At 35.0% G+C, this 20,007-nt stretch overlaps 1 protein-coding gene across 1 annotated transcript in view; it reads left to right on the top strand.

Annotated features, from left to right (window-relative positions):
- CDH12 (cadherin 12) overlaps positions 1 to 20,007 on the top strand; it is a 510,823-nt gene that overhangs the window by 383,941 nt on the left and 106,875 nt on the right. Inside the window, exon 6 of the mRNA XM_087815037.1 lies at positions 18,129 to 18,423. Within this exon, the coding sequence (XP_087671163.1) occupies positions 18,129 to 18,423 (295 nt within the window). The remainder of the gene's footprint in view (positions 1 to 18,128; positions 18,424 to 20,007) is intronic.

The following is a 20,007-nucleotide window of genomic DNA, read 5'->3' on the forward strand; positions in this document are numbered from 1 at the left end:
ATCCCTAAACACTCATATATAGTCCCCACACAGGTACCATTAAAATGAAAAATGTTCACTTTTTAAGCATATCACACTAAATCAAAAGCTCATTTTTGTTTTAATATTTTTCTTCAACTATATGATATTATTTTTGAAAGCATAATTAATAATGTTCAAACAAGGCTAATCAGATACTTGTCAGTTATGAATGTGCCTTAAACTTTTTTCAGAGTGCTCAATAAATAAGCACCTCTATTTGTACCCACTTTGAGTCCATTTTCACAGAATCATATTTCAATCAGGAAATATGAGCTTATGAAATGTTAATTATGTTGATTTTTTCAGTATTGCTATGCCCACTGAATCTTGTCTCTATAGGCTAATGAAATATTTTGTTTCATGATGCATCTTCGGACTAGTGTAGAAACATGAAATGTTATGGCCAAATTTTATATAATATTCTGTATTAAAATAATAGACCACATGCTCCTGAATGCAAATCACCATGTTTTCCTTTTCCTAAAAAATTACTTTTTGTGCAAACATGTTACATACAGAATCTCAAACAGACAGCTTAAAACTAAACAATTTGTAATTGGTTTGATTGAATTTTAATTGCATTGCAGAAAAGATATGGAGAAGAGATTTAATAAAGAACTGATTATCATTTTAAAGTACAAAGCTTATATTTTGTTATAAAATATAATTAAACAATGACAATGGCATTATTAAGCATAAGATTAAAAATAATTTTATGCAAATTAGTATACAGACCTGTTTTCTGATTTGCAGCAGACGGTAGTTGTTTCCAATACAGACGATTCCCCTTAAATTTTATCTTTAAAATTCTTTACAAAATGGTTGTCTTATTATTTACTAGAGATTCTTGACTAAGTTTTCTTTGAATGAGATATTTATTTAGAAAATAGTACAAAGTAAAATAGCTCAATCAAAAATGTTTAGAGCATTTTTATGTTATATTAATAAATTAAATATTTATAGAGCAAATTGAGTTTAAGATTCTCTCTTTTATATGTTTACAGAAATTTGATCCTTACTATAAATTGTAAATAATTTTACAAACATAAATGCTGTTGCATGAAGAAAAATATCTACTAAGTTAGAAGTTAGCTGCATGGAATAGAAATCCAACTATAATCTCTTAAACCAACGGAGATTTATTTGTCCTGTGTAAAAGAAGTCCAGAGATAGATATCCTAGCTCTAGTCCAACAAGTCCAAGATAACATCAAAAATGGCCTTTTAATTTTCCAATCCATCACCTTAAGCTTTCTGCTTTCTTCTCTATGCCCATAAAGTAGGGCCTATGTGTCTAGCCATTCCATCAGTAAGACATGGAAAAGGGAAAGAATAAAAGAGGGAAAGGTGAAAGAAAAGCAGCAAAAAGGACATATACCAGATGGGCCTGTATATTTAAAAATTTTTTCCTGAAAGTCACAAAAGGTTTGGTTCATGTTTTTCTCATTAGCCAAAATGGAATCTCATATTTACTCTGTCTCCAAAGTATTATGGGGAGGTGAGCATTTTCATTAAGCATACTGCTAGCCAAAACACAGCCCATCGATAATAGATTCCATTAATATGGAAGGATTGTATTAATAAAGACGAAGGGGAAATGAATATTGAATAGTCACTAGCAGTGACTGCCACACTCATCAACTTTGCAGTCAGATCCCCAAAGACAAACTGCGATATCTTCAAAGAGTGCTAAATACAGAAGTTCAGGTAGACTTAGTAAACGCGAAGATAACATATCTCACTGACTTTTATAATTTAATGCTCTGGAGTAATAATTTACTGAAAGTTGCAACAAATACAGGTGGAAAATTTAGAGTGTAGGGCCATTTATACCTATATATTTACTCCCTGTCTTCTAACTATGTAGGATTGGGCAAGTTATTTAATATTTTTTGGCATTCATTTTCTAATTTATTCAATGGGAGAAATTTTAGAGTGAGCACATTATTTTTGCATGGAGGAGATACACAATTATTAGATGACTTTCCATTTTTCTCAAAATTCATGTAATTTGTAATGATTCTTAATTACTGAATAAAATATTCAGAAATAGGAACTGTCAATGAAATTTTCCTGATTATTGTTATTTTTCTAATAATGTAAGAAAACAATCCTAGCTAAACAATCTGTTGATAGTAAGAACTGCTACAACCTCTGTTTTAAGCTAAGTAGGTGTTCGATAGAGTGTAAATATAATTTTATAGGTGAAAAATATAGTAAAATGAATTGTATATTGACTGTGTTTATATGTATGACAGGAAAAACATTCCTTCATCATTCTGGCCGTCACTTGGGCACTGAATGTAATATTTGCTTCTTATATATATATATGGCAACGATGTGAGGGTCCTAGATTGATTGCTGAAATATTTCCAGTCAGCAATAACTAACACTTTATGACTAGAGATGGACTCGGCAACAATTAGATTACTTGATACCTAGGAACAGTCATGGTGATGGAGCAATTTGGGGTTGACACAGGAAAAATGAAGAGGCCTCATCCAGGCCCTTCCTTTTCGGTCTTAGTTAACCAGCTCAAAGTGCATGCCTGTGTCTAGTCCACCTGTTTTCTCAGAGACTTCCACATACCCCATGACCTACCTTGTCTTGCAGAAAACATTTGATCTCAGGCATATCCAAGACTACTCAGTATTCCATGTAACGGGTATAAAGTACACATAGATGTGGGCTCAGGCTCTCAAGGTAGGAATAAAAGAAGAACATTAAGCGTAAGAAGAACCAGAGGGCAGTAGTTACCCATGGCTAAGCTGCAGCAATAACAGCAAGAGCAGATTCATTCCAATAACAATGGGAACAAGAAAGGAGGCAGAAGCAGCTGGAAGGAAATAATAGCCAGTGCATAGTAGTGCGGACCTTTTGCTGTGTATGAAGCCCCTTTTATTATCTTGTTTAACTAGCATTATTATTAACTAACACTATCCTTCCCATTTTACACATAAGAAGTTAACTATTTCGCCCAAGATCATAACACCAAACTCAGGAAGTTAAGTTCCAAAGCCTGCTTTTCAATGATATCCTGCAAGGTATTTGCATGAAATAAAATAAAAATAAATTAAAAATGAAGCCTTAGGCTATTGCTGACTTTACTGCTTTGAGAGAAACCTTAATAGATTGACCTATCCACGATTATGACTGGAAAATTCCACAGTAGGTGGGAACCTGTAGGCTAGGCTAGCAGCTCCAGAGATGCCTTTAACTGATATTGCTCACTAATAGTAAGATTTATCACAGCCATTATGGAGGACACTTAATGGCTACAGTACTCTTAGAGACACGGGCTGGGAATATATGTTTCAGGCTGCTGCAGATCTTCTCAGATCAAATCATATTTCTTGTGAAAATAGCGTAGTGTGAACTGATGGGGCACCAAACCTGAAGAGATAGTTCAATGGCTTTGTATTCTGAATAGAAAAAAAAAGTCCATTTTTATTTGCTCTTGGACTCATGTTTTGAATCATATAATATTAGATGTAATGGGGATGTTAGAAGACGCTGCCTGCAGTTTACCTTTTAAATGTCTGTGCTTCATTTTTAAGACCTGGACAAAAGTATGTGACAAAAGGCATCTAGAGATTCTTGAACAGTTTTCTCATGGTGGAACAATAGGTCTAATTAATTGATACCTGAAGAAGAACTAATGAGAGCCAGCTAAGAAAGCTTAGTAAATAAAAATTAGTTTTTTAAAAAGAAGTCAATTAATAACTACTATTGTTTTAATAAAACATTCCCGGCAAATGCCCAGCTGCAAATTTGTAAGTGGGAGAAGCACTCCATCTAAGCTCTGTGAGTGGAAATGAAGAACTATGACCTCTTTTAAGATTCTTTAATTTACTTTATGCGATGCTTTAAAACAGTGTTTTTGCTTGTTTGGTTGGTTTTTTGGTGATAGGAATTGTAAAAAAGGGTTCATTAACTGAAGTCCTAGAGAGACACTGCAGCCCAACAAAATCATCTCCCTTCTTAGTGTTTATGGGAAGTTAAAAGGTTTCAGTCTAAATTGGCTCCCAGCGGTCCATCCCTGGTTGGGATCAAGCTCTTTTCTCTTTCACTCTACTTTTTCTTGCTTTGCAGGGGTATTGACGCCAATAGTGGCATCCAGTCCATCAGCTACGATAAAACAACTCCTGCTCCCATGTTTCTTCAGATTGGACAAAAGCTATCTTTGGCTCAAATTCATCCGCCTTAAACGATGTCCAGGGGAGCAGTGTTGTCTGGTTCGGTTACTTCCTGTGATGCTTGAATCTCCCCAGACCCGACACCACCCCGCCTCCCTCCACCCGCTCTTGTGCCATGGCCCTGCCTCTGGCTCCAGGGCCAGCGCATCTCCCGGAGGGCGCTGGTTATGTCCCTGTGCGGAATCCCCGCTCTGCCTGGTAGGCCGTCACCATGTTACTGGTTAGCTCTACTAGCACCCAAACTTCTTGCCTACATGTGCGTAAATTATAGCGAACATAAGACTCTTCTTTCCTTAATAGGCCCTATTTTGAAGGAAGAAATTTTTTAACTTCCCATGAGAAAGAAAAGAAGGAAGAAAGACAGAAACTATGGTGCCTGGTAAAGTACTAAAGGTGGATTCACTTTTCAGGAGATCAGCTGTGGTCCACCAAAGATAGTCATTCTAATGACACAAAATATTGTCCCTATATTTTTTAATTTTCTTCTGTGAAAGAAAATACTATCACTCTTTTTGAAATGCTGGCACTTGAAATGTTTTGTAAAGACTTAATGTCTCACCAGAGCCCTTTTCAAGAGGCCCCTGGCCAAAGATGGGACAGTGGAGCATGGTGAGGATGACACTGCAGTAGATCAGAGGGCAGCACAGCTGTTGGCACCCGTAAGGCTCCAGCGTGGCAGCTCTGCCTGGTCACATTTGACATGTCAGGGAGCCTGTAGCATGGAGAGTGTCACGAGTACGGTTTGAAACTGACACTGACAAGCCACTGCAGGGAAAGACAGATTGGGGGAGAGCTCTGAATAAAAAGATTTCTAACTCAACTGAAAAAAGTAAAAAAAGACTTAATGATTCTTTACTCAGACAGTGCCTGGTAAGTAAGCTGATTTCCCTCATATTTAAGAGAAACAACTTTCTTTTAAAGGTATAAGTTGATGTCACAGTTGTTAATAATACAAAATTATTAGTTATTTTTTTAATATATTTTTATTGATTTCAGAGGGAGGAAGGGAGAGAGAGAGAAACATCAATGATGAGAGGGTCATTGATCAACCACAACCCGGGCATGTGCCCTGAGCGGGAATCGAACCCGATCGCCTGGATCCCAGGTTGGCGCTCAACCGCTGAGCCATGCCCGGCCGGGCAAAATTATTAGTGATTATTTCAAGCAGGAAGCCCTGCTCTCTGCGCTACATGTGATCAACTTGGGATATAATATGCAAAAAACAATTTATGTTGTTGCTAGACAATTTCTGTTGTTGCTAATAGTAAAAACCATACATGATTTATGGAGGAGGGACTAGAATTGCATTCTCATTAGAGTGTATGTTTATATGTATATTTTTTAAATTTCAAAAGCTTAAGCTTACTCCAGATTTAATAAAGAAGGACATTTCTCGCTCTGCTCCGTTTTTCTTCTATTGGCTGTTGCTGCTGCTAGGTGGCTAAATGTTACCATGGCTCTGCTTTTTTCCGTAGGGATAGGAAGTGCTTATTCTGATTAAATGCTCAGGGTCAGGGGCGAGGGAAATCGGCAGTTAGGTAGGAGAGTAAGGGGAAAGCACAGTTTACACCCCAATATTAAAATTCCTCCCTGTCTCCATCACACATACATCTTGGTCTTGTGTTATAAGCTCGATCTACCCGACCGGGAGAGTTCAAAAGAAGAAGGGTCTTTTTTAGAGCTTACTTTTCATAGCAAGTTTCCAGCTAAGAAAACCTATCCGCAGTTCACAGATGACTTTATATCATGTAATAACTTTTAAAATTCTTACTTCAAAATTGAAAACAATATTGTGATGTGTGGACACCGCAGGTTTTATAAGTATTCCTAAATAATCAGGTATATTACTTTATATATGATGTATTAGCTTGAAATTTTAAGTTTATTTGGTTTTTGTACTTACAGTGCAAACAAAAACAACTATTAAGAACGCATGTATTATTTGACATTTTCATAGTTATAAAAGGAGGAGTGATAAAGAAAGCTGTGTCATCATAAAAAATAATAATATTTTACTCATTGAACCAACTATACGTAACTATTCGTTGTGTGTAAATATGGGGAGCCGAGAGTTTTCTTTCTGTATTCAGGTGACATAATTGCAGTGATGTCATGGCATTTCTAGCTACTTATCACGTAGCTTTCCCTGGAGAAATTTCATTTTTAGCCTTATCATTACTTACCTCAAAACTGCACAATGTACAGTCAACTATTTATGGGTAAGATAAACTATATTGCAGCTTTAATTTTTCAGGTTTACAACTCTCGCTCATGGCACAGAAAATGAAAAGATTTAAAATCCATTGCAAGCATGTAACTATAGCTTCATAAAATTTTATGCCCCACAAAATATAACATGTGATAAAAAATGTGAAGTGCAGAAAATATTTGACAGTGTTGCCTCTTCATGTCTACAGGGTTTGGGCCTTTTAAAAAGGTTAAATGTGAGGGGAAATGATTTTGTTGTTGAAAAACTTTCAAAATTGGTTACAGTAAAATGAAAAATAAAGTAAAAGAGAAAGTGCGTTATTTAGACTGAGTCAGTACACATGAGTTTTCTTTCCCGTCTCTCAACCTTTGAGCTGCAATATATTGGAGAAATATTTTAATATCCTCAGCTTCAGACTCCTTATTCTTAGCTAAGGAGGAAAAGATTATTAATGATGTCAAAGAAACCAACATTTATAAAATAATTAGTACATCCCTATAAATTATTTAAATAGAAAAGATTAGTATAATTATGAATAATCAAATGATTCCATTTCACTTGATATATATTGTTCTCTGCCTGCATAATAAAGCTTATGTCTACTAATTTCACTCCATGTTATTTTTCCTGTGTTGCTAATGGGGCTCAAAATTGATGTGGCCATTTGTAAGCCCAGCATCGATCTGTTCTCAATCCCTGATGCCTTTGGGTGGTACTGACTTTTCCTTCATATAAATTTTGTAACACAATTACATATGAAATCATAATGAAATACATCTAAAGTAATTTATCTTATCTGCAACCCTGAGAAAACTAAAGATTTTTTTTTTACTTTTAAACTTTTAAAATTGTATAAGCACATAATATTTTGATTTATTAAACATTATAAGGCTGATTTCATTGCCACGTGGGCCCAAAATAGGAGCAGGTAATTTCATTTGGTTTAATGGAAAAAACTCTGGGCAAAGAGTTGGATAACCCAGTTTCTATTTTGATTTCTGTAATTAACTAGTTCTATCATATTAAGGAAATCACTTAGCCTTTTTGATTCTCAATTTCCTCATTTGTGAAAAGAAGTAATTGAAAGAATGTTCTCCAAGTGACTTTCCAGTCCCAAAGGCATGATCGGATGTTATAACAAGACATTGCTTTAACACTATTTTGTCTTCTCTTTTAAAATCTATTCCTCCTTCTTAACAATTCAAATTACACTAACAATATTTTTGGACTACCTGATCCCAAGGTATTCCAATTTGGTTTAATTGTTGCCTGTGATCAACATAATTGTGTGACAGCCAGAGTGGCCATTCTCTCCAGTCAAGGAATTAATTATTCAACGGGCTGGACTGCTCAGTTCAAGAGTTGTGATGGAAATAGTTCTGGAACAGGAAAGATGTAGCCTACACCTCTGTTAGGCAGCTTTTAAAATGAAAAACATTTTAATATGTGAACTGATATATATCTGAGGTGACTGCTCAAATGCTTTACTATTCTCCTTCCTATGAGCAGGGTCAATAAACTTCAAGCATCATTAGCAGCAAGTGTGTACTCAAAAACCAACCAATAATATGGCAACTTCTCAGAGAAGGCTTCAGGATATACAAAGGATGCCATGTTTGTTATACCTTCCTGAATAGAAGGATCAGAGCAGCGGAAGTATTCAAAATTTTATAAGGCAACACGTGAAGCCTGTTTTAAACTAAAATACAGTAAAATACAATTTGTATTTTTTTTATATCGGAGGAATCAAAACTTGGAATTAAAGAGAAATTATGTTCAGCACACTATTTCCCCCCCTCCCCCAAAAGAAATTGGGCGATTGACTTGGGCAGTGGCTAAATTGTGGATTCATAAAGGTTCAAGTAGAGAATGTCAGAAGTGTTCCGTGAATTGTTATGAGCTTCCAGTGTGTGTCTGTGATTTTGAATTGGGGAAGGGGACTGGGAAGAAACTGACCCTGCTTCATTCAACATATATTTTGCATAATGATGTAGCTGCTAAGCTTTCATTATAGGAAATTCCATTTTAAAAAATGCTTAGGACAGCTGGCTTAGAGAATACTGGTCTGGAGCATGATGACGTTACTGAATCTGTGCATTTGATTCAAGTTTAATTAATTGTTATTACTTGAATGGCAAGAGCAGAGGCCTGTGCCACAACCTAAATGTCTGTAACAGTGAGACAACACATTTCATTTGGCTTCCCACAACAATTTAAGTGATGAAAACTCCTCCCTCAATTCTGAGCTCACCACACAGTAGATCTTTTGCTTAGTTTTCTCTCATTCAGAAGTTAAGATTGGGAGATATTTCACTTTGATCTAAAACAGGAGACAGAAGACCCCTTTCTGTTGCCAGCAGTGAAGAGGGGACTGCCCTCAGCTCCTTGAGGTCACCCCCCTGTATCAGCCACCGAAACACGGGTGTTTGTGTTGTTCTAAGCCAGCTTGGGCACTTGTCTCTGATGCTTTTGAAACTTAGAAAAAGCCTTCCTGCTCTTAAAGGTCTGCTGTTACTAGGTCAGCCCCACCCAGCATAACCGTAGATTTAAATCCATAGGCTTCTCATTTCTAGGGATCATGCAGAGAAATGGGGGAGAGATCTTGGGCAACATTGTAGAATCCTGCCTACAACACCTTATGTCTGAACTCAATCATAATTGAGAATGAAGATTAGATCTGGATTTAATTCTGTATTAAGTACACACAGGTTTTAAAGTCTGCAATAATACAATAAGTATTATTGGATTCTGTATAATCTCAGAAATTCTGTTTATAGCTTATCTTAATCAGCAAACAATGATATACGGAGAGCTGAAAAGTATAAAAAGCATTGAAAGGAGATCAGTAAATAAACTATTTTGTAACCTTGGAAAAAATGCAGCTATACAATCTATAGTATTTGTGTGTATGTTAGCATTCCTAAAGTGTGATACATATGCACATACACAAGTCCATAGATGCCATGAATCCTTAGAAAAGTTTAATAATAATGCAATTCAGTGTCTTGAAAAACAATACAAGTCTGATTTATTCATCATTTAAGGTCTCAAGTAATGTCAAATTAAGCATCTGCTTTTAAAACCTAGAATTTCTTGTTTAGAAAAAAAAAACTTTGACCTTTATTAATGCAATAGCCTGAAATCACCTTATTTCACTCAGGCCTCCAATAGTATATAGTTTTGAAAAGCAGTGAAAATTGAGGTTTTAGCATCTGGGAGAGATGTTTTCATTTTTTCCTTCACTCATTTATTTTTTTTTTCTTTTTATATTTGAAGTCAAAGGTTTATCTCTTTGGAGGTTTCTTCCCAATCCTATTAGCCCTAGTGGGAAATAAGTGAACCCTGAGAATGATTTCTTCCTTAATGTGTCTATAATGAGATCTTCTAAAAAAAAGTATCCGGTTAACCTGCATTCAGAAACAAGGCTCAACTGACTGCATTTCTTTTACGGAACAGTCTGTTTCTGTTTCTCTTTAACACATTGAAATTTAGCATTAAGATTACTCATGTTCACACTATTTGGAAAAAAGCGAATATTTAATACATAAATGCCATGCAAATAAGATAATATTTATGTATATAAGACTGAGATATATGAGTACTTAACAGTAAATTTGACGTAAAATAGCTTGACTCATAATACGAGAAAACCACAATCTGTACTTGGATTTATTTTTTCTGCGTTTGTGATATTATAAATTAAAAATCCATTTAAGTATTTATTGTAAAGTGAAAAAGGGAAATAAAAGACTTCAATGAGATGGTTTTGTGATTAAGACATAAAGCAATCCCTACAGTAAAGCATGCTACAGAAAATGGGTCACCTTCAAACTACCTTAGAAAATAAGCAGATCATGTAATTTCAGATTGCATTATCTTAAGAGCATTGTTTTATAGTGTGTATGTCTACTCAGCCTTTTATTCAATTTGCAAAAAATGTGCATATGTGAGCAGATGAAAACACAAATATAACATGTTTTTTTCTCACATACAACATGTATACACACAAACCTAACCATCCTCACACACATGCCCGTGTCTACTTGTATGGTCACTAGTTGTGAGAAAGAAAACATGTGTGTTCATGGCTCTTTTTCCAATTAAATGAAGAGGAAAGGGGAGAGGAGGGGCTGCGTGAAATGGGTGAAGGGATTAGCCACAGAACATACAGGCATAACCCACAGGCGATAGTATGGTGATGGCCAGAGGGAGGGTGGGGCAGAGGCTGGGTGGAGGTGGGCAAGGTGGGGGAAATTGCAAACATATGTAATAGAGTTAATAATAAAAACATAGAGTTACTCCATTATGCTTTTAGCTTAATGGGTTTTTATATGTTTCAAAACAAATTATGGTATAAAATCAATGTGCAGAAACTTAGAAAAAAACATTTAATTGAGTTTTTTTATATAAAAGTAAGTATATTCTCTTCAGTATAAATAGTGTTCATTTTTTCTAGTTGACTACTAATTATTCCAAATTTATAATTGGCACCTAGTATAGTTTTGGGAATTGAGAACTATAAATATATCAATTTGTATTTTAAATAAAACACAAACATAACATGCTTTTTAAAAAATGTATATCTTTATTGATTTCAGAGAGAGGAAGGGAGAGGGAGAGAGTTGAAACATCACTGATGAGAGTCATTGATCGGCTGCCTCCTGCACGCCCCCAACTGGGGTGGAGCCCACAACCTGGGCATGTGCCCTGACCGGGAATCGAACTGCCATCTCCTGGATCCTAGGTAGATGCTCAACCGCTGAGCCAAGCTAAGCAGGGTCATAGCATGCTTTTAAAATATATAGTATATGCTTATTAAATTTTTTAAATAGGAAAGTGTGATTTGAGAAGCACAAAACTATAAAAAGAAACTCTTTTGAATGAATATTTTTCTTGTGATGACCCATATTGTTCCCAACTGGCCTCGTGTCTCCTTGAGAGCAAGTACTATGTTATGTTCTCTATTTTAGTATCCCCTGGAATCAATAATGGGCAGTCCAAAGCATTTTTGAATTTAACTATATTTATTAATGCATCCATAATAATACAGTCTTTGTTCAAGCAAGCTGATGTCACAGAACTAATTCTAGGTAGTTTGCATCTGTGAGTAATCTAATTCTCATTCCAAAGAGTCAATGACTTTTTAAAGTTTTTTCTCAAGAGAGACCCAGTTTTGAAAGTTAAGAAAAATGACATTATATTAATCAAATTGAAAGAGTTTGGTTTAAGTGCTAGTCCCAATGACACACGGAGTTAGAATACCTGATTTGAATCTCAGCTTTATATCTTCTATTTGTGTATATTGAGGGAACCTTGCCTCTCTGTGCCTCAATTTCTGTATCTGAAAACAAGGATAAGGGGATTGGACTCAGGGTCATTCTGAACATTGCAGTGGTTTTAGACTTACAAAGCTGCTGGAAAATTGCCTAGCAAAAAGTAGAAGCCTGATAGGGTTTTCTGTCATTATTTTGGATCCAATTAGTTTTCTTGTACCTATGAATATGTTAATATAAATGGAAACTAATATTGCTCTATAGGGTTCATTTGGATGTACATGGAGAGAAATGAAGGGAAATAAATGTCATAAAGTTAAATTCTTTGCAGTATCCTCCAAATTTTACAATGTAAATATTAGAATCCATATTTTATATATGAGGATTCTGACATCCAACAAAATTTAATAACTTACACAGTAACATCCAGGTAAGAAGTAATGGGTTTGGAATTTTAACCCCAGATGTGTTCTTATGATCATGGATTTTTTAGATCAGTCCTTTTACATTAGAGTTAATATTTAGTTCTGACTGCTTTATTAATTGCATATGCAAGGAGGTTAGTGTACAATATATGGCTTTTAAAATTTAAATTTTACATTTTCAACTATTAGAATTTAGTTAAAAAGATTTCTTTAATCAGAATTATCATGTCAGTATATCACTGATTGGTTTGAGAATTAAATAAAGCTTATAAAACTATTTCACAGTTACTGGTATTAAGGGCTAATAATAAAAGTAATAACCTGGAGAGATAGTTGCTAGAAATAACAAATTAACAAATATCTATCTGTAATAATGTGTCATTATTATTAATTACCCATAATTTTTGGCATTTTAAATCTAGAATAAAACATACTCATCTATCTAGTATTCTGAAAAATAACCACACCTGAAGTCACATATAAAGTTCACTCGTATTCCAAAAATAGAGATTCCATTACTCACGGTTTCATCAGAAGAGTTTATTGTCTGGAGATGTTTTGTTACCTAAAGCATGGCCCTGTGAAAAATGTTCTACAGCTTTGGAAATGTAGTAAAGACATTATTTTAACCTTCTTTCATATTTTTTCTTCCAAATCCAGGCACCATGCCAATGACCTCTCAAACTTTTGCAGAAATACCTGCTAATATATTGTGACACTCTCAAATGATATAATATAATCTGGGTGAGCTAAAGTTGTAAAGTAGGACAATCTGAAAAAAGAGTTAGGATGCCCCTCCCATAACCACACATGCAGTACTCAAGGACAAACAGCAAGATGAAAGAGAGGATCAGGTGGATAATGTAATTTTTCCTTAGCAGTGTTAAATAACAAAAATTCAACTGAGTAAATTGAAAGATCAAATGAGCTTTATTCAGTGATTCATGAATCTGGTAGCTTCCCATAAAGCAAATAGAAAGGGGCTCAGCCAAGCTGTAGAGAGGAAAGGTTTTTAAAAATGGAAAAGAGGCAGAAAAAATTATTAGCAAAGTACTCATTGTTTCAGGCAAGGCCGCTGTCCTAAGGGGAAAGGAAGGGGCCCGTCTGGCAGAGATCGTCTCTCTAGTGCTGACCAGGTAATTCCAGGTTGACTGCTTATAGGTACATTCCTGGGGGAGGCTGAGACTGCATTTAGGTTAATTGACTTGGGTGGGTGATGTGGGGCTTAACACAAGTGACTCCATTTTGGGTCTGTTGTTTCTTTTTAGCAATAGGATGCATAATATATCCTAGAACATTAGCTTTTGTTGCTCCCAAGCATTGTAAATAGCCTTTGTTCTTCTTTGCTCTTCCTCTGCGTACCTCTGGGGAAATGTGGGCCTTTTTGAAATGGATTTCTACTTTCTTAAATAGAAGTTGAAATATTTCCAGATGATAAATAGCTTTGAGTCTGTAACCCAGGCAGGGGAGTTCTCAACTCACATTGGGCTGTTAAAGGGAATCCCCAACCTTGTAAAGCAGTTTTCCTCTTGCTCAAATGGCAACAAGCAAGCCAGGAAGAACAAATGAACCCCCTTTGGGAGCAGAGTGGAATAGATGTCAAATATTCTTGAGTGTTCAGTGGCTTCAAAAAGAGTGAAATTTTGCATTATACCATTACTCAGACAGAGTTATAAATCATCTTTGGGTCTGGTCTTCTTTTGTCAGTAAACAATGCGTTAAAAAACAATCTAATGGCTTTGTAGCTGATAACAATGGCCACTGTGATGTTCCTGAGAACATAATAGGCATTAACAGGAAACTAAGCAACTATAAAAATGGAAACACTAAGTATTTTATAAGGTCACCAAGGAGAATCTAGCAAAAGTCATTTGTTTTATACATAATGAAATTATTTCAGGCAAAGAAACTCACATAAAATTGTCTTACACTCATTTTTGCAAGTTTATCTGAATGCATCCTGTATGTAAATAAAACAGTTTCTCCTTTCAGCAAACCCCATGCTCTCCCCATGCCTAGTAATCACCCCCTATCCTGGCAAATAGCAAATGAAAATAAAATCACTGCTGGACATAGTAATATAAAAGCAGTTTCTATTCTTATGCGCACTTTTCAACCCAGAGAAAAGAGGAATACATTCCTTCTTTTGTGCAGCAGTTTCTAAAATATAAACAGAGAGATTAACTTTAGATTAGCTTTCTCAAAACTTTTAAGCGCTAGAATTCAGTTTCACTTACACTCTGAAGCTTGGTATCTTTTTTAAGCCTCTTTTGGCATCTCATTTTCACGCTCCATCTGAGATGACTTGGAAAACATCAGAAAATAACAACACCCCTTCCACAAAACAACTGCCTGGACACCGCATATTTCTACATCCATCATTTAGGGAACTCTGTTTCTAGGACAAATTTTATTTTAAGTGTCAATACTAAAAGATGATTTTATTGGAGTTGGCTGGGTCAATCAGTAAATAAAGTCAGCACCTACTCAGAAACAGCTTTTTAAAAATAATTGAAATAAGAAACATTGCTTGCTGTTATTTTTAAATGGCTAGAAGAAATTACTAGCTTGCTGTGTGTGTAGCTTAAAGTGCCTGTATAAAATGGCATCATGTGAGTTTTCTAGGTAACACAACCCAAAGATGAGCCAGAGCACAGGAATCCTCCCTCGGTAGACCTCCCTTGTTTATGCAAATGGACTAAGTAGCTTCGCAGTGCAAGCTATGCCTGAATTAAATCCTTTGCTGAAGGATCAAAAAAATAATAATTTCATCTATAGAGATCAATTTCTAGAATCATTCAAGATTCTAAAATTTTGATAAAAATTATCATGGTTTTGATCTTGAAAATTACCCTTTTATTTTGAGGAACTAAGCAATTAAACACCTACACATTCATCACATTGTTTATAAAGAGATAAGCAAAACCCATTGCCTTCCTTAAATGCATATGATACAAACATTCAAAATTAATTTTGAATCATTTCAAATGCCACTGAAATATCATTATAGTATATTGTTTTGAAAGTACTGACTCATTTATTATTTTTAAATATTATGCATATATGTGTAATCAGAAATATATATATACATATAAGAAAATATGTGAATATGTTAATATGCGTGTACCATTTTAGATATGCATATATATATTTATATGCATTTATTAATATATAAATACATATATAACTGAAAGTGTATAAAAATTATCAAAGAAGTTATCTCTTAGGTAAGAGGCTGATGGGGATTTTCACTTTATAAGATTCTCTATCTAAATTATTGTATATGTAGTATGAAGAAAATTCTACAACACTCAATATCAGGCCAACATCATTTATTTAATATTAGAATTAATTGTGGATAAACATCTATGATGTAAGCTAGTCACCCATGTGTCTGACTTAATCAACACATTGAATAACTAGTTTTGCATATTGCCTTCCAGTGCAGATTATTGTACGCGATCTCCTTTAAGGCATTATCCTGCAATGAGCTACTATAAAAATTCTAATCTTCTCAGGAGCTTTACATGAATCAAGTTCATTTTCAGTTCAAATTTTAACATATTTTCAAATATTTTTTTGAAGCTTTCATCTCTGCAAAACTCAAATTTAAATTAGAAGGGAAAGGTGGAAGCAGGAGTAACAACACTAATTTAATTTGGATTTTGGATAGAGCTGAAAACACATTTGCTTTTTTATTATGTCAGTTTGAAAAGAAAATGGTTCTGATTTTAGCTAAATGAAGATTTTTTGGTAACTACTTGGATCACGTTGTAAAACCCTATTTAGAGTTTTCACTTGGTTTCCACAATATTACCACATATTTTTTGAGCTGTTGGCAAAATGGATACAGTTTATGAAGTCATTGCTTTTGCATTGAGCTTTTGCCCGTCTCATATCTTTAGATAAATTCGAGAGCAAAAGCAATACCTAGTGCATTGAATATTTTTAATAGTGTGGTTGAAATCTGTAATTTGAAATTCCTAAGTTCAAAGAAGATTTATCTTCAGCTTGATTTTACCCCTGAAACTTCTTACACTTCACAGCAGTTTGTAAATAATTAGAAGGGAAACTTCCTCCTGTCATTCACGGCATTTTTCTTAGACTTGAGGAAAATATCCAGAAACTTTCAAAGAAAAATCAGAATCCTTTCCTCATTCTCTTCATTATATGGCTTTCTCGGGTCTAAATCCTTTGCTCAGACTCACGTACGAATACGCTATCAGAGCAAATTTTGAAATCAGTACAAATTTACAAAATGAATAAATTTATTTTAATAACATGCATTTGAATGACGATGCGATCTTACAGAACCTAAACCAGAATGTAGAGTTTAAGAACAAAGACGTAGCCACAGTTGAATTTATGTTTTTTTTATATTAGTAATACAAATACCAGAAAGTCTATTTGCAAAAGGATGTTTATATAACTTACAATATTTTCAAAGCTTTTTTTTTTTTGGTGTTGAAACATTAAGGAAAAAAAAGAAAAATAGAACTCATTCTTACCCAAAATTTTTCAAGAGAACTGTTTTTGTCTGCACATTTTAAAGCGCAGCTCAAATGGCTATGGACACTGTAAAAGTTTAACACTTTTCCTTTGACCTATCTGTTGACTGAAATGAACTTTTAAATATAAAAACGTGGACATTGAAATCAGATGCTGTACCCAAATGAGTGAGAATAGTTTAAAACAGATCAGCATCTGAATGAAAATAATACATATTATTTATAAGAATATATATTTTATAAAATTAATAAAAACTATGTATTTAAAATACATTTTTAAGTATACATATTATTAAAGAGTTACATATAATGTAATATTTATGTAATTTAATATATATAACATATTTATTCATTTTGAATAATTTCTAAATCTACAAGACAAGGTCTATCTTCCATTAATTATTGGATTCCCCTTTGAAATACACTGACTTACAGTATCACAGTGATAATTTCTCTTCTCTTTTTTCCTCACCTTTGTGTCATTTATATATATCCTATTTCATACTATGCTGGTGAATTATACATGTGTTGAATTTCAAAAGGAATTAACAGAAGTTCAAAACTTTTCTTTAAGGTTTCAAATACAGAATGTCCTCCAAAAATGTATATACACTTTAGATAACTCAACTGATGCTTCTTTCTTTTGAGATTTAACCCAGTGGAGTTAATAATGGCAGCCCCAGTGTGTATACATTTTTGCGGGACACCCTGTAGATAGTGTCTTAGAACAAGGCATTCGTCTGCGAATGTGAAAGGATAACCAGTGACTCTCCCCGGCATTTGGATGAGTAACTTTGCGTAACTCATTGAAAGTCGGGGTGTTACAATGAGAGGAGGGCACCATGCGTGAGGAAGCTGTCCTGGTCTGCCAGAACTCTCCTCTCCTTTCAAATGGAAAGGCCCCATGTTTTCTCAGTTTCTTCACCTTATCTTGACTGAATTCAGGTCCTTGGTTTCTATCTTCAGGATATTTGGAAACTTTATGATTTGGTACTGATGAGAAAATTTACTATAATTACAGTTACGAAAAATGAAACAATAAGTGCACTTAAGGTTTGTGTATTTTATTCTATGAAAATTGTATTTCCAAGAGCATATCAAAGAAGTAAATAGGTACAAATGTTCAGAATAGTCATATTTATGCATGCTGATGCATTTGGGGGTGTTCTGATCTCTGCAGTGTTATAAGAAATAAGATGGATTGACAAAAAGCTGAAATGAGGGTGGATATGTGATCTATCTATGTGACAAGTCAAGCAGATTAAAAGGTGAATGGTGGAGTCTTTGGGATATACAGGTGTTCGCCACATATTTTTCAAACTTTGGTTTTAAAATGTTTATAATCAAAAAGTCGGTGTAATATAAACAAACAGCAAAAAAAGAACAATATATTTTTTTGTTTTACTTTTCTGATAAAAAATTGTACTGCAAGTATGGCGTTTTACCCTAGAACCATCCTTTCATGGTTTTCATTTTCTCTCCCCCCCTTCCCCCCAGCTCCATTCTGACTTAGATAAGGGAGAGGGCACCGTTAAATACACCCTCTCGGGAGACGGCGCGGGCTCCGTTTTTACCATCGATGAAACTACAGGGGACATTCATGCAATAAGGAGCCTGGATAGAGAAGAAAAACCTTTCTACACGCTTCGTGCCCAGGCTGTGGACATAGAAACCAGGAAGCCCCTGGAGCCGGAATCAGAATTCATCATCAAGGTGCAAGATATTAATGATAACGAGCCCAAGTTTCTGGATGGACCGTATGTGGCGAGTGTCCCAGAAATGTCTCCTGTGGGTGAGTAGGTGCTACAAGGCCTTTTCATGTTTATTTTCTGCAAGTCAATGTAAACATCTTATTTGTAACCCATAAGGTTATGCTTCCGCTATAGAGGATATGATTACTTTCATTAATTTTTTTCAATTTTCTTTCTTTTTAATTGTTCCTTTGTCGTCATTCTAAATATATAAATAGATTCATAAATATCGAGGATATATAACATCCTTCACTTTTTTCCAATCTTTACATTGCCCCGAGCTCTCAGAATTCCTTTGTACTTTCAGTGCAACACTCACTTTGCCCTGAAATTGTCATTACAATTCCAGATACCTCCATAGCTGGAGGGAGCCACCACACTTACCGACACCAGATAGTAATTCTTGGCTGAAAGTAAATTATCCAAAGCATGTATTACATCTGAGTCTGAAGGTGGTTCCGAAAGGGGTGCGTTGCATCCTTTGTGGATCTCTCCTTCAATAGAGATTCCAGAGAATGATATTGTTTTCTTTGTGGCTGTAGGTCACCATAGTAGCTAAGCCTTCATACCAGGCAACAAATATGATTATGAAGTCATTATTAGAATAATTTTACAATTAGGCTATACAGTAGTATCATCTTCCTTCTTTATGATTAATAATAATATAAAATCACATTTCAATAACAACCTAAATTTACAAAGTCCTATAATATATATTTTAAGGTTGATGAGTTAAGTTTTCCAGGTTTAATGACAGTTTTTAATTATAACATTTATTCCTCGGTCACCATTGCCAATCCCTTAATTTATTTCAAAGTAAATTTTAGCTTCTAGCTCATTTGTAAGATAAAGCAACTCATCACTTCCAGGCAACAACTTGAAACTCCTATGTGAGACATTGCTCACATCTCCTACACTCCTCAGAGGGCGTCTGCTGCCCTCCCAACTGTCGTTGACACATGAGGAGAGTCAGGAGTGTCACACTCAGTACCCTGAGGGCAGAAGCAGGTTACTGCCTATAGGAGCTGTCACATGGATTGATCATAAATGCACTTGAAATTGTGCCTGTGACCTCCTTGGCCATTCAAAGACCATTTTCTCTCCTTGACCTGAGAAATTAGCTCAGAGTAGTTCATTTAGGTTTGAAATTTCTGTGTGTACTCAAGGCTGCACATCTGTTACTCAGGTTCTGCTACATTTTCCAGCTGCCTCTTTTATGTGTTGCTATGGTTGCTAGAGATTTAGAAACACAATTGGAAGATGCCTTATTAGAAAAGTAGACCCTGAAATGAGGAAAAGCGATTTTTTAAAGTTGTGCTTTGATTTTACAGGGGGAGAAAAGTGAAGATAATATTTTGAGGAAAAAGGTGGCTTTTAAAGAGACAATGCTCTTTAGTAATAAATGGTTTAACTTGCTGCTGACTTCATGAAAATTGGAGATATTTACATGAATTCATGACCCTCAGTGACACTTTATTACCCAAAGAGCATCCTTAAAGCAAACACACACTCCCCTCTCCAGTATTAAAAAATTCTCTCACAAACAATTGTTCTGTGTTGTGCCAGTTAGGATAAAAGATAGCTGCAGAGTCTGAGCCCTTAAATAAGGAGTTCACCCTTAGTGT

This window comes from Miniopterus natalensis, chromosome 3 (assembly GCF_054644295.1).
Source record: "Miniopterus natalensis isolate mMinNat1 chromosome 3, mMinNat1.hap1, whole genome shotgun sequence".
NCBI classification, from domain to species: Eukaryota; Metazoa; Chordata; class Mammalia; order Chiroptera; family Miniopteridae; genus Miniopterus; species Miniopterus natalensis.